A 24,925-nucleotide genomic window follows, 5' to 3' on the forward strand; every position below is an offset into this window, starting at 1 on the left:
GCATGCAACAATTCCCTACGCAGCATACCTGACAGCAAATCTATCCCCGAGAAGGTGGTAGTGAGCCATCTTCTTGAACCACTGCAGTCCATGTGGTGTAGGTATACTCACAGTGCTGCTGGGGAGGGAGTTACAGGATTTTGACTCAGTGACAGTGAAGGAACAGCGGTATAGTTCCAAGTCAGGATGATGTGACTTGGAGGGGACCTTGCAGGTGGTGGTGTTCCCAGCGTCTGCTGCCCTTGTCCTTCTAGGTGGTAGAGGTTATGGGTTTGAAAGCTGCTGCAGAAGGAGCCTTGGTGAGTTGCTGCAGTGGATCTTGTACATGGTACACACTGCTTTCACTGTGCGCCAGTGCTGGAGGGAGTGAATGCTTACGGTGGTGAATGGCGTGCCGATTAAGCAGGCTACTTTATTCCGGAAGGTGTCGTGCTTGTTGAGTGTTGTTAGAGCTGCACTCATCCAGGCAAATGGAGAATATTTCATTACACTCTTGACTTGTGCCTTGCAGATGGTGGACAGGCTTTGAGGAGTCAGGAGATGAGTTACTAACCACAGAATTCCTAGCCTCTGACCTGCTCTTGTAGCCGCAGTATTTATATGGCTGGTCCAGTTAAGCTTCTGGTCAATGGTAACCCCCAGGATGTTTTATACGAATGGCTGGTGAAGCAGTTACAGCTCGATGTTGAGGTCAACAATCCATTCAACGACTTTAACTGATGCAGTGTGAATGGTTGTGATGCCACCAAGAATGGATCTCTCAGTTCAACATGTGGGTGATGGTCTGATCTGGATGCACAGTCACAATTTGAGCTGGTCCTCATGTTCCACTTGTGCAGCAAGTGGCCACATCTTCCCTGGCTCATTCTCAAGCAGTTGAGGGTTGTTCAGACTTTCCGCGGGAGGTTGAAACCTGGGATTTCACCACTCGGGTCAGTTACCAGGTTGCGGCAGGCGAAATTAGCAGTCAATCAGAAGGTGCGCCATCGAGAGGTGGGGCTGTCATCGGTTTGTAGGGTGTGCAATGTGTTTCAGTAGGGGCTACGAGATTTCAGGCGAGTGCGTGGCATTTTTTTTGAGGTCCTGTATCAATGGGAGTGCTTCGTTAGTTGACAGCCAATGGTGTTCTTTGAGGAGTATATTTTCTCTGCGGACATCAGGAGGTTCAGTGTATGCTAACAGAGGAAGCCACTCAAGTTGAGTCGGTCTTAATGTTCCAGAAATAATCTTCATGATTGCCCAGACGTGTATATCTAGGTTTGTGTGGCGGCTTCTGATCCAGGTTGAGCAGCAGTACTCTGCTGTTGAGTAGACCAGGGCGAGTGAAGCAGTGCGTAGTGTGTTGGCTCTGCTGCCCCAGGCGGTACCTGTCAGTTTCGTTATGAGATTCACTCTCGTCCTTGGTTCTGGTGTTCTGGAGGTGTTGCCAGTAGGTCAATGTACGGGCAAGAGTGATGCCAAGGTATTTTGGTGTTGGGTCATGGGTAAATGGTCAGCCGCAGAACTGGACGTGAAGTTCTTCCCTGGGGGAGACAGCAACCTTCAGGTGGTCCTCCTGTTAAAGTAAGTTTTCTAACTTGAAAATCTGCGAACTAATGCTGTTAAGGCGGCGACCGAATCTCGGTCACCAGGCTCCTGGTCCAAGCAGTAAAGCCCAGAATATGGACGGTAAGGGATCCAGCGATGGTAATGCCGTTGAATGTCATGGGGAGATGGTTAGATTCTCTCTTGTTGAAGATGGTCATTGCTTGGCACTTGCATGGCATGAATATTACTCAACACTTATCAGCCCAAGCCTGAAAGTTGTGCAGGTCTTGTTGCATGAGGACATGGACTACTTCAGTTTCTGAGGAGTTGCAAATGGTACTGAATTCTATGCAACTATCAGCGAACATCACCACTTCTGACCTTATGATAGAAGGGAGGTCATTGATGAAGCAGCTGAAGATGGTTGGGCCTAGGACACTACCCTGAGGAACTCTTGCTGTGATGTCCTGGAGCGGAGATGATTGACCTCCAACAACCACAACCATCTTCCTTTGTGCTAGGTATGACTCCAACCACTGGAGAGTATTTTTTGCCTGATTTCCATTGATGCCACACTTGGGCAAATGTGGCCTCGATGTCGAGGGCAGTCCCTCTCACCTCACCTCTGGAATTCATCTCTTTTGTCCGTGTTTGGACAAAGGTTGTAATGGGGCCTGCAGCAGAGTGGTCCTGGCAGAAGCTAAGCTGAGCATCGGTGAGTAGGTTATTGCTGAGTAACTGCGTTTGATAGCACTTTTGATGACCCCTTCCATCACTGTGGTGATGATTGAGATTAGACTGAAGGGGCACTAATTGGCCAGATGGGATTTGTCCTGCCTTTTGTGGACAAGATATAGCTGGGCAATTTTCAACATTGTCAGGTAGATCCCAGTGTTGTAGCTGTACTGGACATGCTTGGCTAGGTGCAAGGCTAGCTCTGGAGCACAAGTATTCAGTACAACAGCTGGGATGTTGTCAGGGCCCATTGCCTTTGCTGTATCAATTCACCTCAGTTTTCTCTCATATATAGAGCAAAAGGAAAAAAGACAAATGAGAAAACTTTTAGGGCTAGCAAAATGGCAAGTTAGCTGCTGTAAAGCTATCGAATAAAGCAAATTAACAAACGGGGCTACATCAGATACACTTCTGACTTCTAGAATTTTCGAAATACAAATATCAATGTTTGTTGCCTTTCTGGTGCCTGGTTTCACAGCCCTAATTCAAGAATAAAATAGTTACAGTATAATCTTAATAATCTTCTACCAGCAATGTCCAATGGTGTAGTCCTCATTTTGAAATTTGATAAATATGTTCAAGCCCTCACCTGGACTGTCTCATCTCCACGAGTTGACTCATTGCCAAGCAGTGGTTCTGCTGGTGGTGTCTGGATGGTAACAGATTTCTCGGACCGGCTGCTGTCTTTGTTCCTGGATCTTTGCCGATCCCGGCTCCTTTCACTGAAAGAGGCAAAAACAGGGATTTATTCATTCTCAGGGAATGCTGCTACAGAATCTATATTAGACAACTTCAGATCACAATCTACACCAATGTACTACAATTCAAATGAAGTGCAGAATACAATTCTGCTAAAATAGCAATGTGTTCTCCCGATCTGAAACTCATGCTCTTAAACACGTGTGGACATTAGGCCCATCTCCCATTTTAATGCAATAAATTGAACTACAAAAGCAATTTGCACTCAAAAATTCCTCCAAAGTTGGGACAGAGGGGGTTTTAAGCAAGCGTTAAAAAGTATACTACTTTCTATCTTGTGAACCAAGTTTCGAGTTAGACAGACTGACAGAGTGGCCAGATGCAGCACAACAGAATGTAAATGAGACAATCAATTTGGAACATAAGCAATAAGTAAAAACTTCAGTAAAGGTAAAGTAATGAGAGAAACACAGTTAAAAAAATAACATACATGAATGAAAGGAAAGAGTAGGATTAGTTTTTTTTTCAAATCAAGTTATTTTATATTTTGCTTTTCCTTTTTCTAGGTCTCCGACACAATGTCCAGTGGAATATATAGGAAATTAGTCTGTGTATTCTAGTAATCAGCACAAGAGAGGGTAAGAATAGTGATTTTCGTCCCTCTTCTATCTCAACTTCCCCTTTCCCTCTACCCTACACATGTTGATAGTGGTATTTAACTCTAGTCACCATCTTGCTGCAATTATATACAGCCTTGGTGAGACGGCAGCTGGAGTATTGTGTACAGGTTTGGTCTCCTTACCTAAGGAAATATATACTTGCCATAGAGGAAGTGCAACAAAAGTTCAATAAACTAATTCCTGGGATGGAGAGATTGTCCTATGAGGAAAGATTAAATAGACTGGACCTTTATTCTCTGGAGTTTAGAAGAATGAGAGGTGATCTCATTCAAACATACAAATTTCTTACGGGGCTCGGCAGGGTAGATGCAGGAAGGGTGTTTTCCTCGGCTGGGGAATCTAGAACCAGGGACACAGTCTCAGGATAAGAGGTAGGCCATTTAGGACTGAGATGAGGAGGAATTTCTTCACTCAGAGGATGGTGAACTTTGGAATTCTCTGTCCCAGAGGGCTGTGGAGGCTCAGTCGTTGAGCAAGTTCAAGGCTAAGATTGACAGATTTCTACATATTAAAAACATCAAGGGATATGGGATAGTGCAGGGGAATGGTGTTAAAGGAGATCAGCCATGATCTCACTGAATGGTGGAGCAGGCTGGAAGGGCTGAATGGCCTACTCCTGCTCCTATTTCTTATGTGCTTATGCTCATATTGACTGAATCCTCAACAATGGCAATTATGAGCACACACCCAAGTTCTACTACCATGAAATTTGTTGATCCAATGCATCATGCCACCAAAAATGCTTTATTTTGTATTTCTAAGACTGGGAAAAACAATGGTGTTAATCTTGCCCAAATCCAGTCATTCAGTCCAGATTGGGCCTGCAGTAGGTGGTGAGAGAACCAATAAGAAGAAGAAAACCTACTTGACTTCGTCCTCACCAGTCTACCTGTCGCAGATGCATCTGTCCATGATAGTATTGGTAGGAGTGACCACCACACTGTCCTTGTGGAGACGAAGTCCCATCTTTACACTGAGGACATGCTCCATCATGTTGTGTGGCAGTACCACCATGTTAAATAGGATAGATTCTGAACAGATCTAGCACATTAAAACTGGGCATCCACGAGACACTGTGGGCCATCAGCAGCAGCAGAATTGTATTCAACCACAATCTGTAAGCTCATGGCCCAAGATATCTCTGATTCTACTATTACTATCAAGTCATGGGACCAATCCTGGTTCAATAAGAAATTTACCAGAGCATGCCAGGGGCAGCACCAGGCATGCCTAAAAATGAGGAGCCAACCTGATGAAGCTAGAACACAGGACCAAATGTGTGCTAAGAAGCAAAAGCAGATAGGACTAAGCAATCCCACAACCAACGGATCAGATCTAAGCTCTGCAGTCCTGCAACATCCAGTTGTGAATGGTGGAGTAACAATTAAACAATCACATCGAAGAAGAGGCGCCACAAACATCCCCACCCCCCAAAGATGGGGGAGCCCAGCACATCAGTACAAAAGACAAGGCTGAAGCACTTGCAACCATCTTCAGCCAGAAGTGCCAAGTGGATGATCCATCTCAGTCTCCTCCTGAGAACCCCACCATCACAGATGCCAGACTTCAGCCAATTTGATTCACTTGATGCGATATCAAGAAACAGCTGAAGGCACTGGACATAGCAAAGGCTATGAGCCCTAACAACATCCCGGCCCAAAAACTGAAGACTTATGCTCTAGAACACCCCCAGCCAACTCGTTGCAGCACAGCTACAACACTGGCATCAACCCGACAATGTGGAAAATTGTCCAGGTACGCCCTGCGCACAAAAGAAAAGGAGCAGATCGAATCTGGCTAATTACTGCCCCATCAGTCTACTCGCAATCACCAGCAAAGTGATGGAAGTGGTTGTCGTCCACTACTTAGCAATAACCTGCTCAGCTTGGCTTCTGCCAGGGCCACTGGGCTCCAGACCTCATTATAGCCTTTGTCCAAACATGGACAAAAGAACTGAATTCCAGATGTGAGGCAAGAGTGACTGCACTCAACATCAAGGTAGCACTTGACCGAGTGTGACATCAAGGAGCCCTCACAAAATTGAAGTCAATGGGAACTGGGGGAAACTGTTCACTGGTTATTCATACCTTGCACAAAGCAAGATGGTTGTGGTTGCTGGAGGCCAATCATCTCAGCCCAGGACATCACTGCAGGAGTTCTTCAGAGCAGTGTTTTAGGCACAACCATCTTCAGCTGCTACATCAATGACCTTCCCTCCATCATAAGCGGGAATGCTCACTGATGATTGCACAGAATTGAGGCTGGAGCTGGGGATTCTGTGGAGCATCCGTAAGGCGGAGAGTATCGTGGATTGCACGTATAGAGAGGTGGTCACACCGCAGGCTCAGACTCCACAGGCAGGAAGGGAATGGGTGACCACCAGGCAGAGCAAGAGGACTAGGCAGGCAGTGCTGGAATCTCCAGTATCTATTTTCCTAAAAAAACAGATATACTGCTCTGGATACTTTTCGGGGGACTGGCCTCTCAGGGGAAAGCAGCAACAGCCCAATTCGTTGCACCACTGTTGGCTCTGCTGCACAGGGGAGGAGTAAAAAGTGTAGGAATGCAATAGTTATGGGGGAGTCAATTGTTAAGGGAATAGAGAGGCATTTCTGTGGCCGCAAACGAGACACCAGGATTGGTGTGTTGTCTCCCTGGTGCTAGGGTCAAGGATGTCTCAGAGCAGTTACAGGACATTCTGAAGGGGGAGGGTGAACAGCCAGTGGTCGTGGTACACATTGATACAAACGACGTAGGTAAAAAAAAAAAGGGATGAGGTCCGAAAAGCAGAATGCAGGCAGATAGGAATTAAATTGAAAAGTAGGACCTCAAAGGTAGTGATCTCAGGATTACTACCAGTGCCATGTGCTAGTCAGAGCAGAAATAGCAGGATAGATCGGATGAACACGTGGCTGAAGAGATGGTGTGAGAGGAAGGGTTTTAGATTCCTGGGACATTGGCACCGGTTCTAGGGGAGGTGGGACCTGAACAAACTGGACGTGTTATACCTGGGCAGGACCGGGACTGATGTCCTAGCAGGAGTATTTGCTGCAGTGGTTGGGGAGGGTTTAAACTAAAATGGCAGGGGGATGGGAACCTTTGCAAGGAGTCAGAGGAAGGGGGGGGAGATCAAAGACAAGAACAAAAGACAGCAAGGGGAATAAGAGAAGTGATAGACAGAGAAATCAAGGGCCTGAATCAAACAGGGCCACAGTGAAAAATAGTGGGAAGGTAATGTTAAAAGGGCAAGCCTTAAGGCTTCGTGCCTTAACGTGTGGAGCAGTCGTAATAAAGTGGATGAATTAATCATGCAAATAGATGTAAATGGGTATGATATAGTCGGGATTACGGAGACATGGCTGCAGGGTGACCAGGGATGGGAAATGAACATTCAGGGGCATTCAGTATTTAGGAAGGACAGACAAAAAGCAAAAGGCGGTGGAGTTTCATTGCTGGATAAAGAGGAAATTAATGCAATAGTGAGGAAGGATATTAGCTCTGACGATGTGGAATCTGTTATGGGTAGAGCTGAGAAACACTAAGGGGCAAAAAACGTTAGTGGGGGTTGTATATAGACCCCCAAACTGTAGTGGTGATGTTGGGAATGGTATTACACAGGAAATTAGAGACGCATGCGATAAAGGAACATCTGTAATTATGGGTAAATTTAATCTGTATATAGAATGGGCAAATCAAATTAGTCACAATACCGTAGAGGAGGAATTCATGGAGTGTATACGGGATGGTTTCCAGGACCAACTGAGGAACCAACTAGAGAACAGGCCATCCTAGACTGGGAATTGTGTAATGATAGAGGAATAATTGGCAATCTAGTTGTGCGAGACCCCTTGCGGATAAGGAACCATAATATGACAGAATTCTTCATCAAGATGGAGAGTGACGTAGTTGATTCTGAGACTAGGGTCCTGAATCTTAATAAAAGAAACTACGAAGGTATGAGGCGCGTGTTGGTTACGATGGATTGGGAAACGTTACTTAAAGGGATGACCATGGATAGGCAATGGCAAACATTCAAAGAGCGCATGGATGAACTGCAACAATTGTTCATTCCTATAATAAAAGCAAAATACTGCAGATGCTGGAAATCTGAAATAAAAACAAGAAATGCTGGAAATACTCAGCAGGTCTGGCAGCATCTGTAGAGAGAGAAGCAGAGTTAACGTTTCGGGTCAGTGACCGTTCCGAAGAAGGGTGACTGACCCAAAACGTTAACTCTGCTTCGCTCTCCACAGATGCTGCCAGACCTGCTGAGTATTTCCAGCATTTCTTGTTTTAATTATTCATTCCTGTCTGGCGCAAAAGTGAAACGGGAAAGGTAGCCAAACCATGGCTTACAAGGGAAATTAGAGATAGCATTAGATCCAAGGAAGAGGCATACAGATTCACCAGAAAAAACAACAAACCTGAGGATTGGGAGGAGTTTAGAACTCAGTAAAGGAGGACCAAGGGATTGATTAAGAAGGGGAAAATAGAGTATGAGAGCAAGCTTGCGGGGAGTATAAAAACTGACTGTAAAAGTTTCTATAGGTATGTGAAGAGAGAAAGATTGGTGAAAACAAATGTACGTCCTTTACAGTCAGAGACAAGGGAATTTATTATGGGGAACAAAGAAATGGCTGACCAACTAAATGCATACTTTGGTTCTGTCTTCACAAAGGAGGACACAAATAACATACCAGACATGTTAGGGAACACAGGGTTTAGTGAGAGGGAGGAACTGAAGGAAATCACTATTAGTCGAGAAATGGTGTTGGGGAAATTGATGGGATTGAAGGCCGATAAATCCCCAGGGCCTGATAATCTACATCCCAGAGTACTTAAGGAAGTGGCCCTAGAAATAGTGGATGCATTGGTGGTCAGCTTTCAAGATTCTATAGACTCTGGAACAACTCCTACAGATTGGAGGGTAGCTAATGTAACCCCACTATTTAAAAAGGGAGGTAGAGAGAAAACAGGGAATTATAGACCAGTCAGCCTGACGTCGGTAGTGGGGAAAATTCTAGAGTCCATTATCAAAGATTTTATAGCAGAGCACTTGGAGAACTGTGGTAGAATTGGGCAAAGTCAGCATGGATTTACAAGAGGGAAATCATGCTTGACAAATCTACTAGAATTCTTCGAGGATGTAACTAGTAGAGTTGATGAGGGGGAGCCAGTGGATGTAGTTTATTTGGACTTTCAGAAGGCTTTCGACAAAGTCCCACACAAGAGATTAGCATGTAAAATTAAAGCGCATGGGATTGGGGGTAGTGTATTGTGATGGATAGAAAATTGGTTGGCAGACAGGAAACAAAGAGTAGGAATAAACGGATCTTTTTCCGAACGGCAGGCAGTAACTAGTGGGGTACCGCAGGGATCGGTGCTCGGACCCCAGCTATTACAATATATATTAATGAGTTAGACGAGGGAACTAAATGTAAAATCTCCAAATTTGCAGATGACACAAAACTGGGTGAGGGGGCAAGTTGTGAGGAGGATGCAGAGAGGCTTCAGGGCGATTTGGACAACTTGAGTGAGTGGGCAAATGCATGGCAGATGCAGTATAATGTGGATAAATGTGAGGTTATCCACTTCGGTAGCAAAAACAGGAAGGCAGATTATTATCTGAATGGCTATAAACTGAGAGAGGGGAATACGCAACGAGACCTGGGTGTTCTCGTACACAAGTCGCTGAAGGTAAGCATGCAGGTGCAACAGGCGGTAAAAAGGGCAAATGGTATGTTGGCCTTCGTAGCGAGAGGATTCAAGTTCAGGAGCAGGGATGTCTTGCTGCAATTATACAGAGCCTTGGTGAGGCCACATCTGGAATATTGTGTGCAGTTTTGGTCTCCTTATCTGAGGAGGATGTTCTTGCTATAGAGGGAGTGCAGCAAAGGTTTACCAGACTGATTCCTGGGATGGCAGAACTGACGTATGAGGAGAGATTGAGTCGGTTAGGATTATATTCGCTGGAGTGCTGAAGAGTGAGGGGGGTAATTTCATAGAAACCTATAAAATTCTAACAGGACTTGACAGGGTAGATGCAGGAAGGATGCTCCCTATGGTGGGGGAGTCCAGAACCAGGAGTCATAGTCTAAGGATACGAGGTAAACTTTTCAGGACTGAGATGAGAAGAAATTTCTTCACCCAGAGAGTGGTGAGCCTGTGGAATTCGCTACCACAGAAAGCAGTTGAGGCCAAAACATTGCATGTTTTCAAGGAGTTAGATAATAGCTCTTGGGGCAAAAGGGACCAAAGGATTTGGGGGGAAAGCGGGAACAGGTTACTGAGTTGGATGATCAGCCATGATCATAATGAATAGCGGAGCAGGCTTGAAGGGCCGAATGGCCTACTCCTGCTCCTATTTTCTATGTTTCTATGAGTACAACTCAAACTCCTCAGAAACTGAAGCATTCAGTGCCCACATACAGCAAAACATGGGCAGGATTCAGGCTTGGGCTGATAAATGGCAAATGACATCCACGCCACACAAGTGCCGGGTAATGACCATCTCTAATAAGAAAGATTCTAACCATCTCCGGTAACCATTCAATCGCATAACCATCGTTGAGCCCCCCAACATCAACATCCTTGGGGTCACCATTGACCAGAAACTGAACATGACCAGCCATATAAATACTGTGGCTCGAAGAGCAGCTCAGAGATTGGAAATTCTGAAGCGAGTAACTCACATCCTGACTCCCCAAAGACTGCCCACCATCTACAAGGCACAAGTCAGGAGTGTGATATAATACTCGCCACTTACCTGGATGAGCGCAGCACCAACATTCAAGAAGCTCGACACCATTCAAGACAAGACATTTGACCATCCACCCCCCATCCACAGGCACACAGTGGCAGCAGTGTGTACCATCTACAGGATGCAATACAGCAACTCGCCAAGGCTCCTTCGACAGCACCTTCCAATTCCACGACCTCGACCACCTAGAAGAACAAGGCAGCAGACGCATGGGAACACCACCGCCTGCAAGTTCCCCTCCAAGTCACACACCATCCTGACTTGGAACTATACTGCTGCTCCTTCAGTCGCTGGGCCAAAATCCTGGAACTCCCTCCTGAACAGCATTGTGGATGTATGTACACCACATAGACTTCAGCTGTTCAAGAAGCCAGCTCACCACCACCTTCTGAAGGGCAATTAGGGATGGGCAGCAAATGCTGCCTTGCCAGTGACACTCCCATCTACATCCATAATGACAGCATTCTGGCATTAAAGTTAGCTATGAAACAGAACAGCTTCAGAATGCTAAAGTGTCATTGCTGCTAAATTGATGTAACATACCACATCCTCTCATGAAAAACACATATTGCTAATGTTTCTCAATGCCAAATGCTCAAATTGTATTACTTATTTGCTAAATGCACTACGTGGTTTGTCGGGAGCTAAGCCGATGAAGACAGCATTGATTGTGTATCAAATCAAACTGGAACATGAAAATAATTACCTTTGTTGCTTGGTCAAGCATTCCTACAAGACGGGATGCAGGGTGGAGACTGTGGTGACACATCCTGGTCATCAACATGCAAAGAGGTATGTTTTGTTTGTTTTAAAGGAGAATGTCCAAAGCAAGGGGGAGACAAGAAGGATCAGTGGTTCCTGCCACCCTAAAGACTTCTTTGACATGATGAGGAAACAGCTCTGTCAATAGTTGTGAGTGAAGGTGTTTGGGTATGTGCGTTGGAAAGCATTTGGCAGCTTCGCACCAGCCCAAAAAAGCATGTCCTTTTATTTTATCATCCGGCCATCTCTTAAAAGTTCACTCATTAAGATACAGGCTCAGTTTGCATAACAGCAGCAAGGCAGTGAATGCATTTGCTTTAGAACTCTGTGTACAGCCACCTGGTAACACGTACTCTTTTTCTCCGTATATAGGGGGCTTGCAAGATGACAGGGCACAGCAGCAGGAGGCATGGTGAGAGGCTACCTCTAAGGACTGTATCACATTGTCCAACCCAGTCAGACCCCTTGAGAGATTTGAAAAGTGTGACTGGCTAGCAGCAGCTAGTTAAGTGCAGCAGTACTTGTAGGGCCATTCATGACTCTGTACTAAAAGGGATATAGTCACAGGAATCTCCAAAATCTCCATAAACAAGCAGCAGACTGCTCCAACTTCACTCCACACACTGAGCTGGTACTAAGAGCATTAGATTAGGTAGAAAACACATGCGATACATTGTCACCAAGAGGAAGTAGCCAAGAAACAAACAGTACAGAGCATTAGGAGGAGGAGGAACGCAAACAAACAGCAGAGTGCAAATGAGAAGACAATGAATTTTCTGCACAAGTAAGGAGACATGTGGCAGGAATCCACTAAGATATATGAGTTTACAAATTTTGTGGAGTTTCTCTTATTGGGGATTGGATTTGTGTAAGGGGACAAATTGTACATTTTTTAACATGAATTAGTTGTTATTGCTTGACTACAAGATTTTCTTTATTATGTTTAAGTTTTTAAAATAAGCTTCAATTGTTCACACAGGGTCTGAATGTTGAATTACCAAATTTATAGTGTATTTATCTCAGTGGAAATCTTTGGAGCAGAAAAACTTGGCACTGAACTTTGAACAAGGTCAGAGAAGTTCCAAAGAACAGCTCTTTCTCCTCCCTCCAACTCTTTTTCAGATGAATCTACATTGGTTCACCTCTTAGTTACTATCTAAGCTGCAATTACATTGAGGATAATACAAATTACTCTTAAAAAAAAACCTCAGCACCTACCCATGTCTGTGAGAGCTCTTGGAGCGGCCTGAATAATAGGAATATCCAGAGTATGTGGATTCTGTGTCCATTGTTGCAGATTCCTTGCTGACTGGAAGATAGATTGATTTCCAACAGTTAATGGTTTTTGGTCTGGCTTTCTGGGAGCCAAACAGTGGTTTGTGAATGGTCTTGTCCAGGCTAGATGAGATGGTCAGTAGGTCGGCAGCATGGTTCTTTAACTGGTCTATTTTGGAAGCAAATCAGGGGTCTTTTGTGAAGAAACATTAACCTGCAGCAAGAACACACACATATGTAAAATACTTTTCAAGCAGAATATTTCACACTCCTACTTAAGTGATTACTGCACTGCAGGTAACCCACTGACAAATATTTGTTAATTACATATATTTTGCTGCAGAGTAATAAGGAGACCAATTACTTTTGTAAATGAAGGTTTAAACCTAACTATTAAACAAAAACACATCCATACTTAAGTCTTACTGGGCACAGCAGGAAACATTCTCTGAACAGAGAGCAAACCAGAAACCACAGACAGGGATTCAGTTTAGATCAGAACTACAGACCATACATTTTGGGCTGGATTTTAAGAACCTGCTGTCGTGCTCAAAATATGACTGCGTGGTGGCTCATATAAATGGCCCAGGCGGCCCGCCCCTCCCCCATCCTCCCAATTACGTGGAGGGGAAGAGCTGTCCAACCCCGGCAATGGCGTCAGCTGGCTGTGCGCTGGCACCGTTTTTAAAGGGCAGCCAGCCCTTCTGGCAAATTTGAATTTTTAACATTGTAACGCCCCTTTCCAACCCCCCAATAAAAATTACAGTAAGATTTTGCCCTTCCCCCACCCCCTCAGACTGGACAAAGTTGAAAGTGCACCCCTTCCCACCATCCCCTACACTGATGCTTATTTGACCCTTCCCACCCGCAGTAAAATCTTAGCTCCTCCCCCTTCCCCACCAGCGTCACGCCTGCTTTCCCCAGATGGGAAATTGAAGGCGCAAGAGTTCCGGCCGCTGCGCTGAAGATCGTGGCAGGCCTGGAAGATTCAAGCTAAGTTGATTTAAATTTATTCATCTCACTAATTTAAATATTTAAATCCAGGTCCCGTCGCCCACCGGCCGGGGGGAGGGGGGAAGCCACCATGGAGCCTCGCTGCTGCTGGGAGGATTGGGCCAGGCCCTCACGGTGTCGGCCTCTGCTGCAACCATCTTCTGGCGCCTCTCACCGTGAAGCCCGCATCCATGGGCTTGGTAAAATCCAGCCCTCTGTTGTACAAGTCACCCCTATTTTGTGGTTACCATAAAATTGAAAATATCCAAAATATTGCTCGTTGATGTGTTTACACCAAATTGACGTGAACTGTTCAGCTAAAGTACTAAGTCACATTCCCTTGGTTACAGAGCCCCTAAAATTTAATTGTACATTTATATAGTATCTATTTATATAGCAGCTACCAGTCTGAAACATCAGACATTTACAGCATTGCTTCCAGCATGCCAGTCCCTCACTTTTAGTGCCAGTAATGATTAGAATTCTCCAAGAGAACACTGCATGTGTGGACTGCCATGCAACCACAGTGCTACTATGGCAGTGAATAAAATCTAAACGTTTTGGCACTATACGGAAGAGAATTTAAAACATTTAAACTGACCTCAGTTAAGTTCAACAAGTGTTCCGGGCTCTAATGGAGCCCGTGATTACCTTTTAAACCGAGTTTGACACCATATTGGAGTTATATTGCATGCAATGTCAAAACCAATTTGTTTGAGAGTGACAAGTAACATGGCAACAGTACCACTGTTGTCAGCAAGGCTAAAATTGCAACAAAGTATCAGATTATGGGGTTGTGAACATGTATCTCATTGTAATGTTAGAGCAATCATACAAGGAGTCTTTGGTGAAACAGCAAATGAATGATAAGAAACAATATGTGCTATATTAAATTCATGGCCTGAATTAATGGTAAGATTATATTTGTAACTAGGATTGCACAAGCAGAATAATAGTTATATTCATCAGTGGAGGCCTATTGCTCAGTTTGAATGACCTATATTATCTTTGATAGAAACTGAATGCATCCTTTGACGAACTTTTGTAGATTTAAATGATACGGTATCAGAAAATTGTAGAAAATCCTAGGTATAAATATTAGAAAGGAAAAATAAAGTATGCTGCCACTGGCATTCAAAACCTATCAAGATCTAATACATTATAGCAAAATATCAGGTTGTCAGATATAACTTAAAATAAACCCTGAAACTTCACTACCCCTTTACTACTGTAGATGGTGCTGAACTAAAATTATTCATAGTACTGATCAAATCAAATCAGTAATAATATTGTGTTCCAACTACACATAGATTTATTCATATAGGCAATTCAGCTTTTAGTAGCTGCCACAACATTAATCAAATCAATATAGCAATGACAGAAGCAGAGCTCCATCCTGCTTCAAATTATAATTTCAGTGTTATATGGATATTCTTTATGGGTTTAGCAATATATTGGGTAATTGGATTGCTTTTACACTAACTGGACTCTGTGCGAAGACGATGTCAACATATTCATTTACAAATGTCTCACTAGTTTACTAGTCAGTGCCCTTTGTAAGTTTAGATGTTTACTGGACTTATAAGAAATATTTTTGGTCTTGTGGGTTGTTATTTTAAGAGCCTTCTTGTTATTTTATGAATATTCATATTAGCAGTATCTTACTATGTTTCCTTTGCTTCTGTGTAAATGTAATTCTAAATATTAAATTGAAAGAGGCAGCATTACCATCGAAACAAGTGACTTTTTAAACGTTTCTAAAACTAGGACACCTAACAGAAGCTCATGATAAGCTTAAAGACTTTAGTATTGCTGAAAATAGAGACATGAAATTTTTCGTCTTGCACTCATCAAGATAATCATAAGAATAACCAATGCAAGGGAAAACAACAACTTATACTGCATGCGAAGAGATTGGTTGGTAAGTGAACTGATTGGTAGAGGCTTGGTTTAAATTTTAAACAAAGCTTGGCAGTTAACTGACAGTCATCGTAAACTGGTGCATTCGCCATGGCAATGCCACTACCAGAGTTTGCTTGCCAACCAATCAGCACTCTCTTCTCATGCAGTAGTAGTTGTTTTCCCTTACATTGGTTATTCTTGCGATTGTCCTGATGAATGCAAGATGAAAAGCTTCGACACCATGTCTCTATTTTCAGCAATACTCCAGTTCTGTACTGCTAAATGACTATTTAAAGACTTTAGATAAAAATCTTTTAACTTCCCTAGCAATGGTTCAGCTGAAGCATTTTAAACCGATTCCGTAGTAAAATGAAAAGAGTATGGTAAAAAAAATTATTGGAGGTCTGTTGTGTTAATGTGGGTGATAATGGTAGGAACAAACGTTAAGATTTTTAAAAAAAGTAATAACATTGCAGGTTTAGAAAGAAATAAAACTACCGAATGAAATGACCTGAAACACAGCTCTGTTTCTCCGTCTACAGATGCTGCCAGATCTGATGAGTATTTCCAGCATTTTCTGTGTTTATATTGTATTACAAATGAAATGACAACCATCTATAGGCCTTTCAATTGTAACTTTTCAACTCAACAAAGAAAAGGTGGGACTTGTTCAACAAATATGTATTCTATAAGCAAACAAAAAGAATGTCAAAACCACACTTGCAGTTCTTTATAGTGAAGCATGCTAAATTTCAGGCAATTAAACGGAGTTTTATTTTGTTGGAAATTGTTGCCACCCAAGATCCTATTTCGAACTTGCCTGCTGACCTAAAAGTGAAATCTATGTAGTAACACAATAAAATCAAAGTATTGGTACAATAATTAATAAGAAAGAACCAAACATTCACAATTTCAGGAGATCCCAAAGCACTTCACAGTTAATGGAGCACTTTTGAAGTGTAGTCACGGTTGTCATATTCCCTTTCTGGTTTCCAGGCTAACTCATTTTGTAAACAGTTCCCTTGGTACTGTCCCAGTCTCTTTCAAATGTGCTCCCTCCTCAAACAATGCACCCTTAACTCCTCAGTCCTTGCAAACTACCATCCCCGTCTCCAACCTCCCTTTTCTTTCCAAAGCCCTTGAACATGCTGTTGGATCCCACATCAGTATCTGCAATTCCATATTTGAACTACTCCAGTCAAGATTTCTGCCCATCACAGTACTGAATTGGAGCTCATCAGAGTCACAAATGACATCTTGCACGAGTATGACAGTGGTGCACTATTATCACTCCTCATCCCTCGTGATCTATTTGGAGCTATTGAGAGTAATTGCACCATCCTCCTCTGCTGTCCAGCTGAGTGACCGGCCCTTACCTGGTTCCATTCTGATCTATACAGTTGTAGTCAGAGAATCTCTTGCAATGGTTTCTCTTCTCATCCTTGTACCTTTATCTCACAGGATCGATCCTTGGCCTTCTCCTATTTCTCATCTACATGCTGTCCCTTGGTGACATCATCCAGAAACATGTCAAGTTCCACATGTATGCTGATGACACCCAGCTCTACCTCACTACCACCTCTCCCCAGTACAAGTTGTTATTGTAGGGAAAGGTGGTGGCAGTCAATTTGCACATAGCAAGATCTTACAAGCAGCAATGATGTAAATGACTAGATAATCTATTTTAGTGGCACTGGTTGAGGGACAGACCTGTGACTAACAATACTTCACTCCAATGTTTATTTCAAAATGTACTCTCCATATTAAATTTTTGGAACACAAGGTGCGAGATTTGCTTCCCACCACAGCAGGATAATTGATTGTCTGATTTTCTCTCTCTAGAAAGGTATGGTTGGGATTGTGAATTCTGGATACAAATTTACCTTCTACTGTTCAGTGACAGTGCTTCACTGACTTCACCACGATGCAACCCAAATGCAATTTGTCCTTTTTAAATGTTGATTTGTTTATGGATTTTCTGGCAAGTGGAACTTACCCCCTCACAATTTTTGGCACTTGATATTGAAAACTTACATTGTCTGCAGCATAGTCTGATACAGAATACAGCACTAGATACTTTGTCCCAACTTCAGACATCACCTCTGATAGCACCAGTGTGAATATTTCCATTTCCCACATCAACCTCTCTGAATGTTAGTTATGGACTGCTGCTGATTTTAAGTGCTGATGTAACATTTCCCTTTAAATAAGTCAGTTCAGCTACGTACTGTATACTGTGGAGTTCCTTGTCAGTCCCTAAATAACTCAATACTTGCTGAGAACTTGGTAGACATGAAATAAGTTAGTACCAGCTAAATACCCATTAGTTACTAAATAACAAAACTACTGTTACTGCAAGGTTAGTAGTTATTAATATGCTTATGAAATTACTAGTAACAATGACCAACAGATACCTTAGACTGTCAATGCACAAGGGGGAAAACAAGTACGTATGATTAGAGTGGCTACTTGGTTACTTCTCATACGCAGCAGCTGCAAACATATTTCTTTAATTTCCATGCAGTATTGGCAATTCCTTCCCATCCACATCTAAAAACACACTTTAAAAAAAAGACATTGTATATTACATACATCCATTGCAAGGAGTTCCCAAAAGAAATTCAGTGGTTAATAAATCAACGCCCACTGCTGCTAAATGTTATTTCCATTCAAGTGTCTGTAACATTAGCAACAACCTCATTTAGCACATTCTCTCCAATCTCATCCATTCTAATTTGTAGCTGGGGTAACTGAGGTGGGAGGGCTAGTCTGAGTTCAATAAAGCTTTTGTCAAAGATGCTTTCCGCATTGTTCATTTTCAGAACAATTGTATTTTCAATCACAGAAAGCATTAGTTGTGTTTATGTTAGCAACATACACATTAAATGCAGCATTTTAATTTGTAAAAAAACTTTCCAAAGTGCTGTTTCAGATATGGGGGAACCTAAATCTGTGAACCCTGAAGTTGATCTTCAGCCTCCTGGTAATAGCCATGCAAGAAGAAAATTCATCAGCATACTGGACACAGGCTGGCTGTCTGTAGGATCTCCTCCTTGAGTTATGACCTTTATTACTCAACCCTATACCCAGGATGGATTTGAAAATCACAATGCAATTTCAATGGCATCAATATATATTCAACAAATTCCTGCTAAATACTCCAAAAGCTTTAGAAAAAATATGGGCATCATGAGTAGATTTTTACTGAGTATTAAGGTTGGATTCACATAGCACAAAATAAGACCATGCAGCAAACTTCAAATGTCATCTTTTGACAGAAGAACATTACAGAAGTAGACATTGGCAATAAGAAACCACATCAAGCCCCATAGAATTTTTTTTAAGGGCATACTAAAGGAGTCACTGAACTGTAAAAATATATTAGCACTAATACTAGATAACATTTTAGACTAAAACATTATGTTGCATATGGTTAACTAACTGTGTGAATCCACTTTTCTACAAAAGTAACATTAACAACTCTATTCTGTACAAGGTATTAACTATCAAATATTATTGTGGCATTTTCTTGGTGCTGAAAAAGACAAGAAATTTCTGAAATGCCTGACCTCAACATTACATAAATTATAAATAAAAACAGAAAATGCTGGAAATACTCAGCAGGTCAGGCAGCATCTGTGGAGACCGAAGCAGAGTTAACGTTTCAGGTCTGTGACCTTTCATCAGAACTGGCAAAGGTTAGAAAAGAATTAGATGTTAAGCAAATGAAGGCGGGGGGGGGGGCAGGGGTTTGGTGGGGAAGAAAACAAAAGAGAACGTGTGTGATAGAGCAGAGGGCAGGAGAGATTAAATAACAAAGCTATCATGGGGCAAAGGCAAAGAGCATGTTAATGCTTGTGATGAAAGACAAAGCATTAGTCCAGAGAGAATGTTAATGGCAGAATGATGAGCATCTCTATCCACATGAAAAACAGGTACATGGTTAAACAATTTTTAAAAAATTGAAAAATATAAAAAAAGGCCAGACATGCTCTGAAATTGTTCAACTCAAGGTGGCGTTCGCAAGGCTGTAGAATGCCTAATCGAAAGATCAGATGCTGCTCCTTGAGCTTGCATTGATGTTCACTGGAACACTACAGCTGGCCAAGGATAGAAATGTGAGCATGAGAGCAGGGTGGTGTATTGAAATGGCAAGCAACCAGAAGCCTGGGGTCATGCTTTCGGACTGAGCGGAGGTGTTCCGCAAAGCGGTCACCCAATCTGGATTTGGTCTCCCCAATGTAGAGGCGACCGCATTTTGAGTGGCGAATACAGTATATTAAATTGAAGGAAGTACAAGTAAATCGCTGCTTCACCTGGTAGGAGTGTTTGAGGCTTTGGATGATGAGGAAAGAGGAGGTAAAAGGGCAGGTATTATACCACCTGCGATTGCATCGGAAGGTACCGTGGGAAGGGGACGAGATGTCTGGGGTGATAGAGGAGTGGACCAGGGTTTCTGATTTTCAGCATCTGCAGTATTTTGCTTTTATTTACATAAATTATAGGTAGGTATAAAATGTAGTTATGAGATCCTATTTTCATTACAATGCATATTTCGACAAACAATGTAGGTCTAGAGCTGAAAATTGCCAAGATTATAATTGAGAAATGTAAACATCAACATCATTCAGGAAACCAGCATTTTTAAGTCAATGGGAATCGGGGAAAACTCTCCTCTGGTTGGAGCCAAACCTAGCACAAAAGATGATGATTGTGGTTGTTGGAGGCCAATGATCTCAGCCCCAGGACATTTCTGTAGGAGTTCCTCAGGGTAATGTTTTAGGCCCAACCATCTCCAGCTGCATCACCAATAACCTTCCCTCCATCATAAGGTCAGACGTGGGGATGTTCGCTGATGATTGATGTCCAGTACCATTCGCAACTACTTCTCAGATACTGAAGCAGTTCGTGCCCACATGCAGCAAGACCTGGACAACATTCAGGCTTGGGCTGGTAGAATGGCAAGTAACATTCACACCACACAAGTGCCGGGCAATAACCATCTCCAACATGAGAGAATCTAACCATCTCCCCTAGACATTCAACGGCATTACCATCACTGAATCCCCCACTAACATCACCCTGGGGGTTACCATTGATCAGAAACTGAACTGGAGCAGCCAGATAAATACTACGGCTGCAAGAGGTTAGAGACTGGGAATTCTGCGGTGAGTAACTCACCCCCTGACTCCCCAGTGCTTGTCCACCATCCACAAGGCAGAGGTTAGGAGTGTGATGGAATACTTGCCACTTACCTAGATGAGTGCAGCTTCAACACCACTCAGGAAGCTCGACATCATCCATACCACTTGATTGGGGCCCCACCCACCATTTTGAACATTCACTCCCTCCACCACCAGCACACAGTGGCAGCAGTGTGTACCATCTAGTGTGCACTGCAGCAATTCTCCACACTTCCTTCGACAGCACCTTCCAAACCTGCAGCCTCTTCCACCTAGATGCATGGGAACACCACCATCTGCAAGTTTCCCTCCAAGCTACATACCATCTTCACTTGAAAATATATCGCCGTTCCTTCGGTGTTGCTGGATCAAAATCCTGGAACTCCCTCCCTAACAGCACTGTAGGTGTACCTAGACTATGTGGACTGTGACGGTTCAAGTAGCTGGCATACCACCGCCTTCTCAAGGGCAATTAGGGACGGGCCTTGCCAGCGACACGCAGATAAGCTGTTCATAAATCCAATACTAAATAATTATAGGAACAAACTTCTCATCCTCCTTCTCAGGCTGTACGGGAAAGACTGTTGCAAAGAGGTCATCAGGAACAGAGGCCACTGCTAGGACGGCACCCAGCTGAAAGAATGCAGCAATGGACGCACCCTCGCAATAAGGTGAGCGGGGTCGGGGATGCTGGGCCAAACAGGCAGGCCCCGGTGAAGGAAAGGATTGATGAGGGCAGGGGGATGTTGCTGCGAAGCAGCCATTGCTGCTGGGGGCCCCTCCATGGGCCACAAAGCACCTGATTAGAAGCCCCCCACAATCCCCCCGCCCCGAACCCGCAGGGAGACTGTCAGGGTTTACTAGGCAATCTCCCAACACGGCAGGTGGCCTACCCGCTACTGGTAAAATGCTGGAAGAGGTCCTTAATTAGCCACTTAAGTGGCACAATTGGCCTCCGAGCGGGAGAGCTGTCTTTGCTTTTCCTTCTGCTGATGCAATGCCATGGCGATGTGAAGGTGATAGGCACTCCACTCCCATTTTACAGACCCCCACCGCCCCCCCCCAAAACCAGCCCAACATGCAACTTCCCTCTTCCAACTTTGAGCCAATTTCTCCAGGTTCTAGAACTTGCGGCAACTAAGATAATATCTTACTACACAATTTGTAACTAGACACATTGTACTATCTATTCCCTAGAGGATCTTGAATTTTTTCCCCTGAGCCTTCTCTTCGGTGTTGACAATCACATACTCTTCACCATCTTTTCATTACTCAGATCCCTTAAGCTAGGTTACCAGCTAAATTGGCCTTTTCTGCACTGCCTCCTATGCCTTGAAATTCTGGATATAATTTTGTCACCAAACTTGGAAGTACATTAATAGGAGCTGGAGTAGACCATTTGGCCCTTCAAGCTTGCTTCACAATTCAACAAGATTATGGCTGATCTATCTAAACTCCACTTTCCTGCACTATCTCCATATCCCTTAATTTCCTTAGTACCTAAAAATCTATCGACCTCTGTCTTGAATATACTCAATGACTGAGCATCCAATCCTCTCTGGGGTAGAGAATTCCAAAGATTCACAACCCTTTGAGTGAAGAAATTTCTCCTAATGTCAGTCCTAAATAGCCGAGCACTTATTTTGAGAGTGTAACCCCTTATGCTAGATTCCTCATCCTGGGGAAACATTTTTTCAGAGTATACCCTGTCAAGCCCCTTAAGAATTGAATATGTTTCTAAGAGATCACCTCTCATTCTTCTAAACTCCAGGGAATCATAGGCCCAGTCTACTCTATCTCCCCTCATAGGCTAATCCCCTCAGCCTAGGAACCAGTCTAGTGAACCTTTGTTGCACTCCCTCTGCAAATAAACAGTAATCTGACATTTCATTCCAAGATTTTGTGAGCTTTCCTTACTGCTATCTCATGCTACACTGTTCAGTTTCAGTGAGGTTTCCACAATACTCCCAGATCCCTCTGCTGTGCTATGTCTTGTAGCTCAGGGTCATTTATTTTAGTATTACTATTTATTTCGCTTCCCAGTAAAATGCCATCTGCCACTCATGAGTCTACCTTCCCAATCTATTCTGATCTCTTTGCACCCAGCAAGTGACTCCTTCCCTTGTTGACACAGCTGCATTCACAACCACCCTTTAATTTTTCTGGTTTAGTCAATATTCAGTCCACCTCAGAAGCTCGTCTCTTGTTCCATTCCTTGATATCAAAAACACTCAAAAACCTTTGAGTCCAATTTGGTTATAGTAGTCATAAATTTTGGACTTTTCACGTCAAAGTAAATCCAGTAATTCAAAGGATAGTACATTAGTAGTAGAGTATCAACACAAAGCAAGAACCAGAGGAATGGAACTTCAGTAAATTTCTATCCTCACAAATGAGACTAAGATGACAAAGAGGGCAAATCTTGTCATTGGCCAATCATGCCAATCGCACCTGTGGTGTTCAAGATAAATGGATGAACTATCACTGGTCCAACAAAAATCTTGGCAGATTTTCTTCCGTTTAAAAGTATAAACAGGGCACTTGGTATAAATAGGAGCCAGTCCAGTCCACCTCACATCAGATAAGAAAGCAGAATCTAACAATCAGTTTAAGACAGCAAAAATATACTTGTTCTGAAATTCAATCTTTTACCTTCCATAAGTATATGTTTGCTGTTATATGAACCATTTAGAACTGCAGAAACAAATTCTGAAAGTCCTTCTAAAGTCTTAAGTACTATAATACACATCAGTACGGAATAAATTCTTATACACCATGAACAATCACCAGAAAATAATGAACAGCCATTGACCTCAAATGTTAATGCTGTTTCTCTCTCCACAGATACCACTGAATATTTGTAGCATATTGTTTTTATTTTTAATAATTAAAGGGATTGGGATATCACAAATAACCTCAAGGGTGAACCTCCTGCAGTTTACAATAATCTGAACTCAAGATGAAATTACAGCTGTAAAATCACTATGGTTTATTATACTAATTGAAACTGTGCCCATTTCTATGTGGATTTTCAAGTCTGCTTTCCGTCAGTTTTTGTGCCATGAGCATAATAGTGCACTAATGTCCCTGAGTTTGGGTGACATTCGCGGAAGAGAATTAAATTCTACAATATGATTGTAGCCTCAACAGAAAAGCAGCCTGTCGCAGTTTATGAAGTCCAAGATATGTTGGGTACCTCATTGCTGAGTCCAAACATCAAACTACAGGAATGAAAGAAGAAACAAGACATTGTTTGAACCTCAAAATGTTATCTCATCCAGTCATTTTTTAAATTAATACATAGATGCTATAGAGTTGTGGGATTGATTTTTTACTTTGTTTTGGGTCTGTGAAATATACAAGCAGATGACGTATCAGGCACCAACAATCTATCACCCTGTTCAATCCATGGCAGCTGATGCATGACATCCACATTGAAGGATTAATATCATGTAACTGTCATAAGTTTATTAGGGAACAATATTTAATTACCAGAAAATAATAGGGTCAGTTTATGGCATATAAAGGCTAGCTGCAAAATAGTCAAAGGCTCAATCTTAAAACTTACATCGCACCAGCACACATTCACAAATTACAATGTCATTGTAAGCCTCTAATGTTCTTAATGAGAGCCCATGAGTGAAGTATGAAAAATATCTCCAGTTCCCCAACAGATGCGTTAGAAATCCTGACACACCCAATGCATATATTTAAACAGAAAAACAGAAGAAAAAACTGGAGCGAGAATAATTGAGGAAAATCTCAGTAAACTACAACAGTACAGTAAATAACAGCAACTGAAACACAAAATCAAAATTTCACCAAATGGGACTGGGAAGCTGAGTGAGCCTGAGTGTACTTACAAAGGTCTAATTTCATATGGTTAATTTTCCATGCACCCTTATGTCATTATTGCTTAAACAATATACAGTTAAAAAGCATGCATATTTGCAGAGAAGGTAACTCACTCTTTTAGTAAGAAAGTTAATTTATTTTCCTCAACTGAAATACTATGCAATTCGCAACATTGCAGCCAGGAGGGTAATGAGTTTACTTTCAGGTGTCTAGCAATGGTAGGTTGAACATAGGCACTAGGAACTGGAATTTCTATAGATGACACTAGCGTGATATTCCTTGCCTCTGGGGAAGCATCTAGCCCTCAGCTTGGCTTTTCCAGACAGTAACAGAAGTGAGATAGAGTTCAGCATAAAGAATGAAAACCCAAGGCATTTTTTTTGAAACATGCTAGTTCAGATTAAAGATAAATTCCAGTTTATGGAATAATTCATTGCTCCAGACATGAGAAATATAAAGTCCAATACATCCAAAGACACGTATAGCAACACAAAAATTTTAAACTGCATCAGTGACTTTCAGTCATCGCGGCCAACTAAACCTGCATTAGTGAC

At 42.7% G+C, this 24,925-nt stretch overlaps 1 protein-coding gene across 1 annotated transcript in view; it reads right to left on the reverse strand.

The window, feature by feature from the left end:
* LOC137374513 (vang-like protein 1) overlaps positions 1-24,925 on the reverse strand; it is a 49,597-nt gene that overhangs the window by 21,070 nt on the left and 3,602 nt on the right. The window contains exons 2-3 of the mRNA XM_068040708.1: positions 12,382-12,652; positions 2,852-2,984 (exon numbers count right to left, since the gene is read on the reverse strand). Coding sequence (XP_067896809.1) covers positions 2,852-2,984; positions 12,382-12,452 — 204 coding nt within the window. The 5' untranslated portion in view covers positions 12,453-12,652. The remainder of the gene's footprint in view (positions 1-2,851; positions 2,985-12,381; positions 12,653-24,925) is intronic.

Source organism: Heterodontus francisci, chromosome 10 (assembly GCF_036365525.1).
Source record: "Heterodontus francisci isolate sHetFra1 chromosome 10, sHetFra1.hap1, whole genome shotgun sequence".
NCBI lineage: Eukaryota > Metazoa > Chordata > Chondrichthyes > Heterodontiformes > Heterodontidae > Heterodontus > Heterodontus francisci.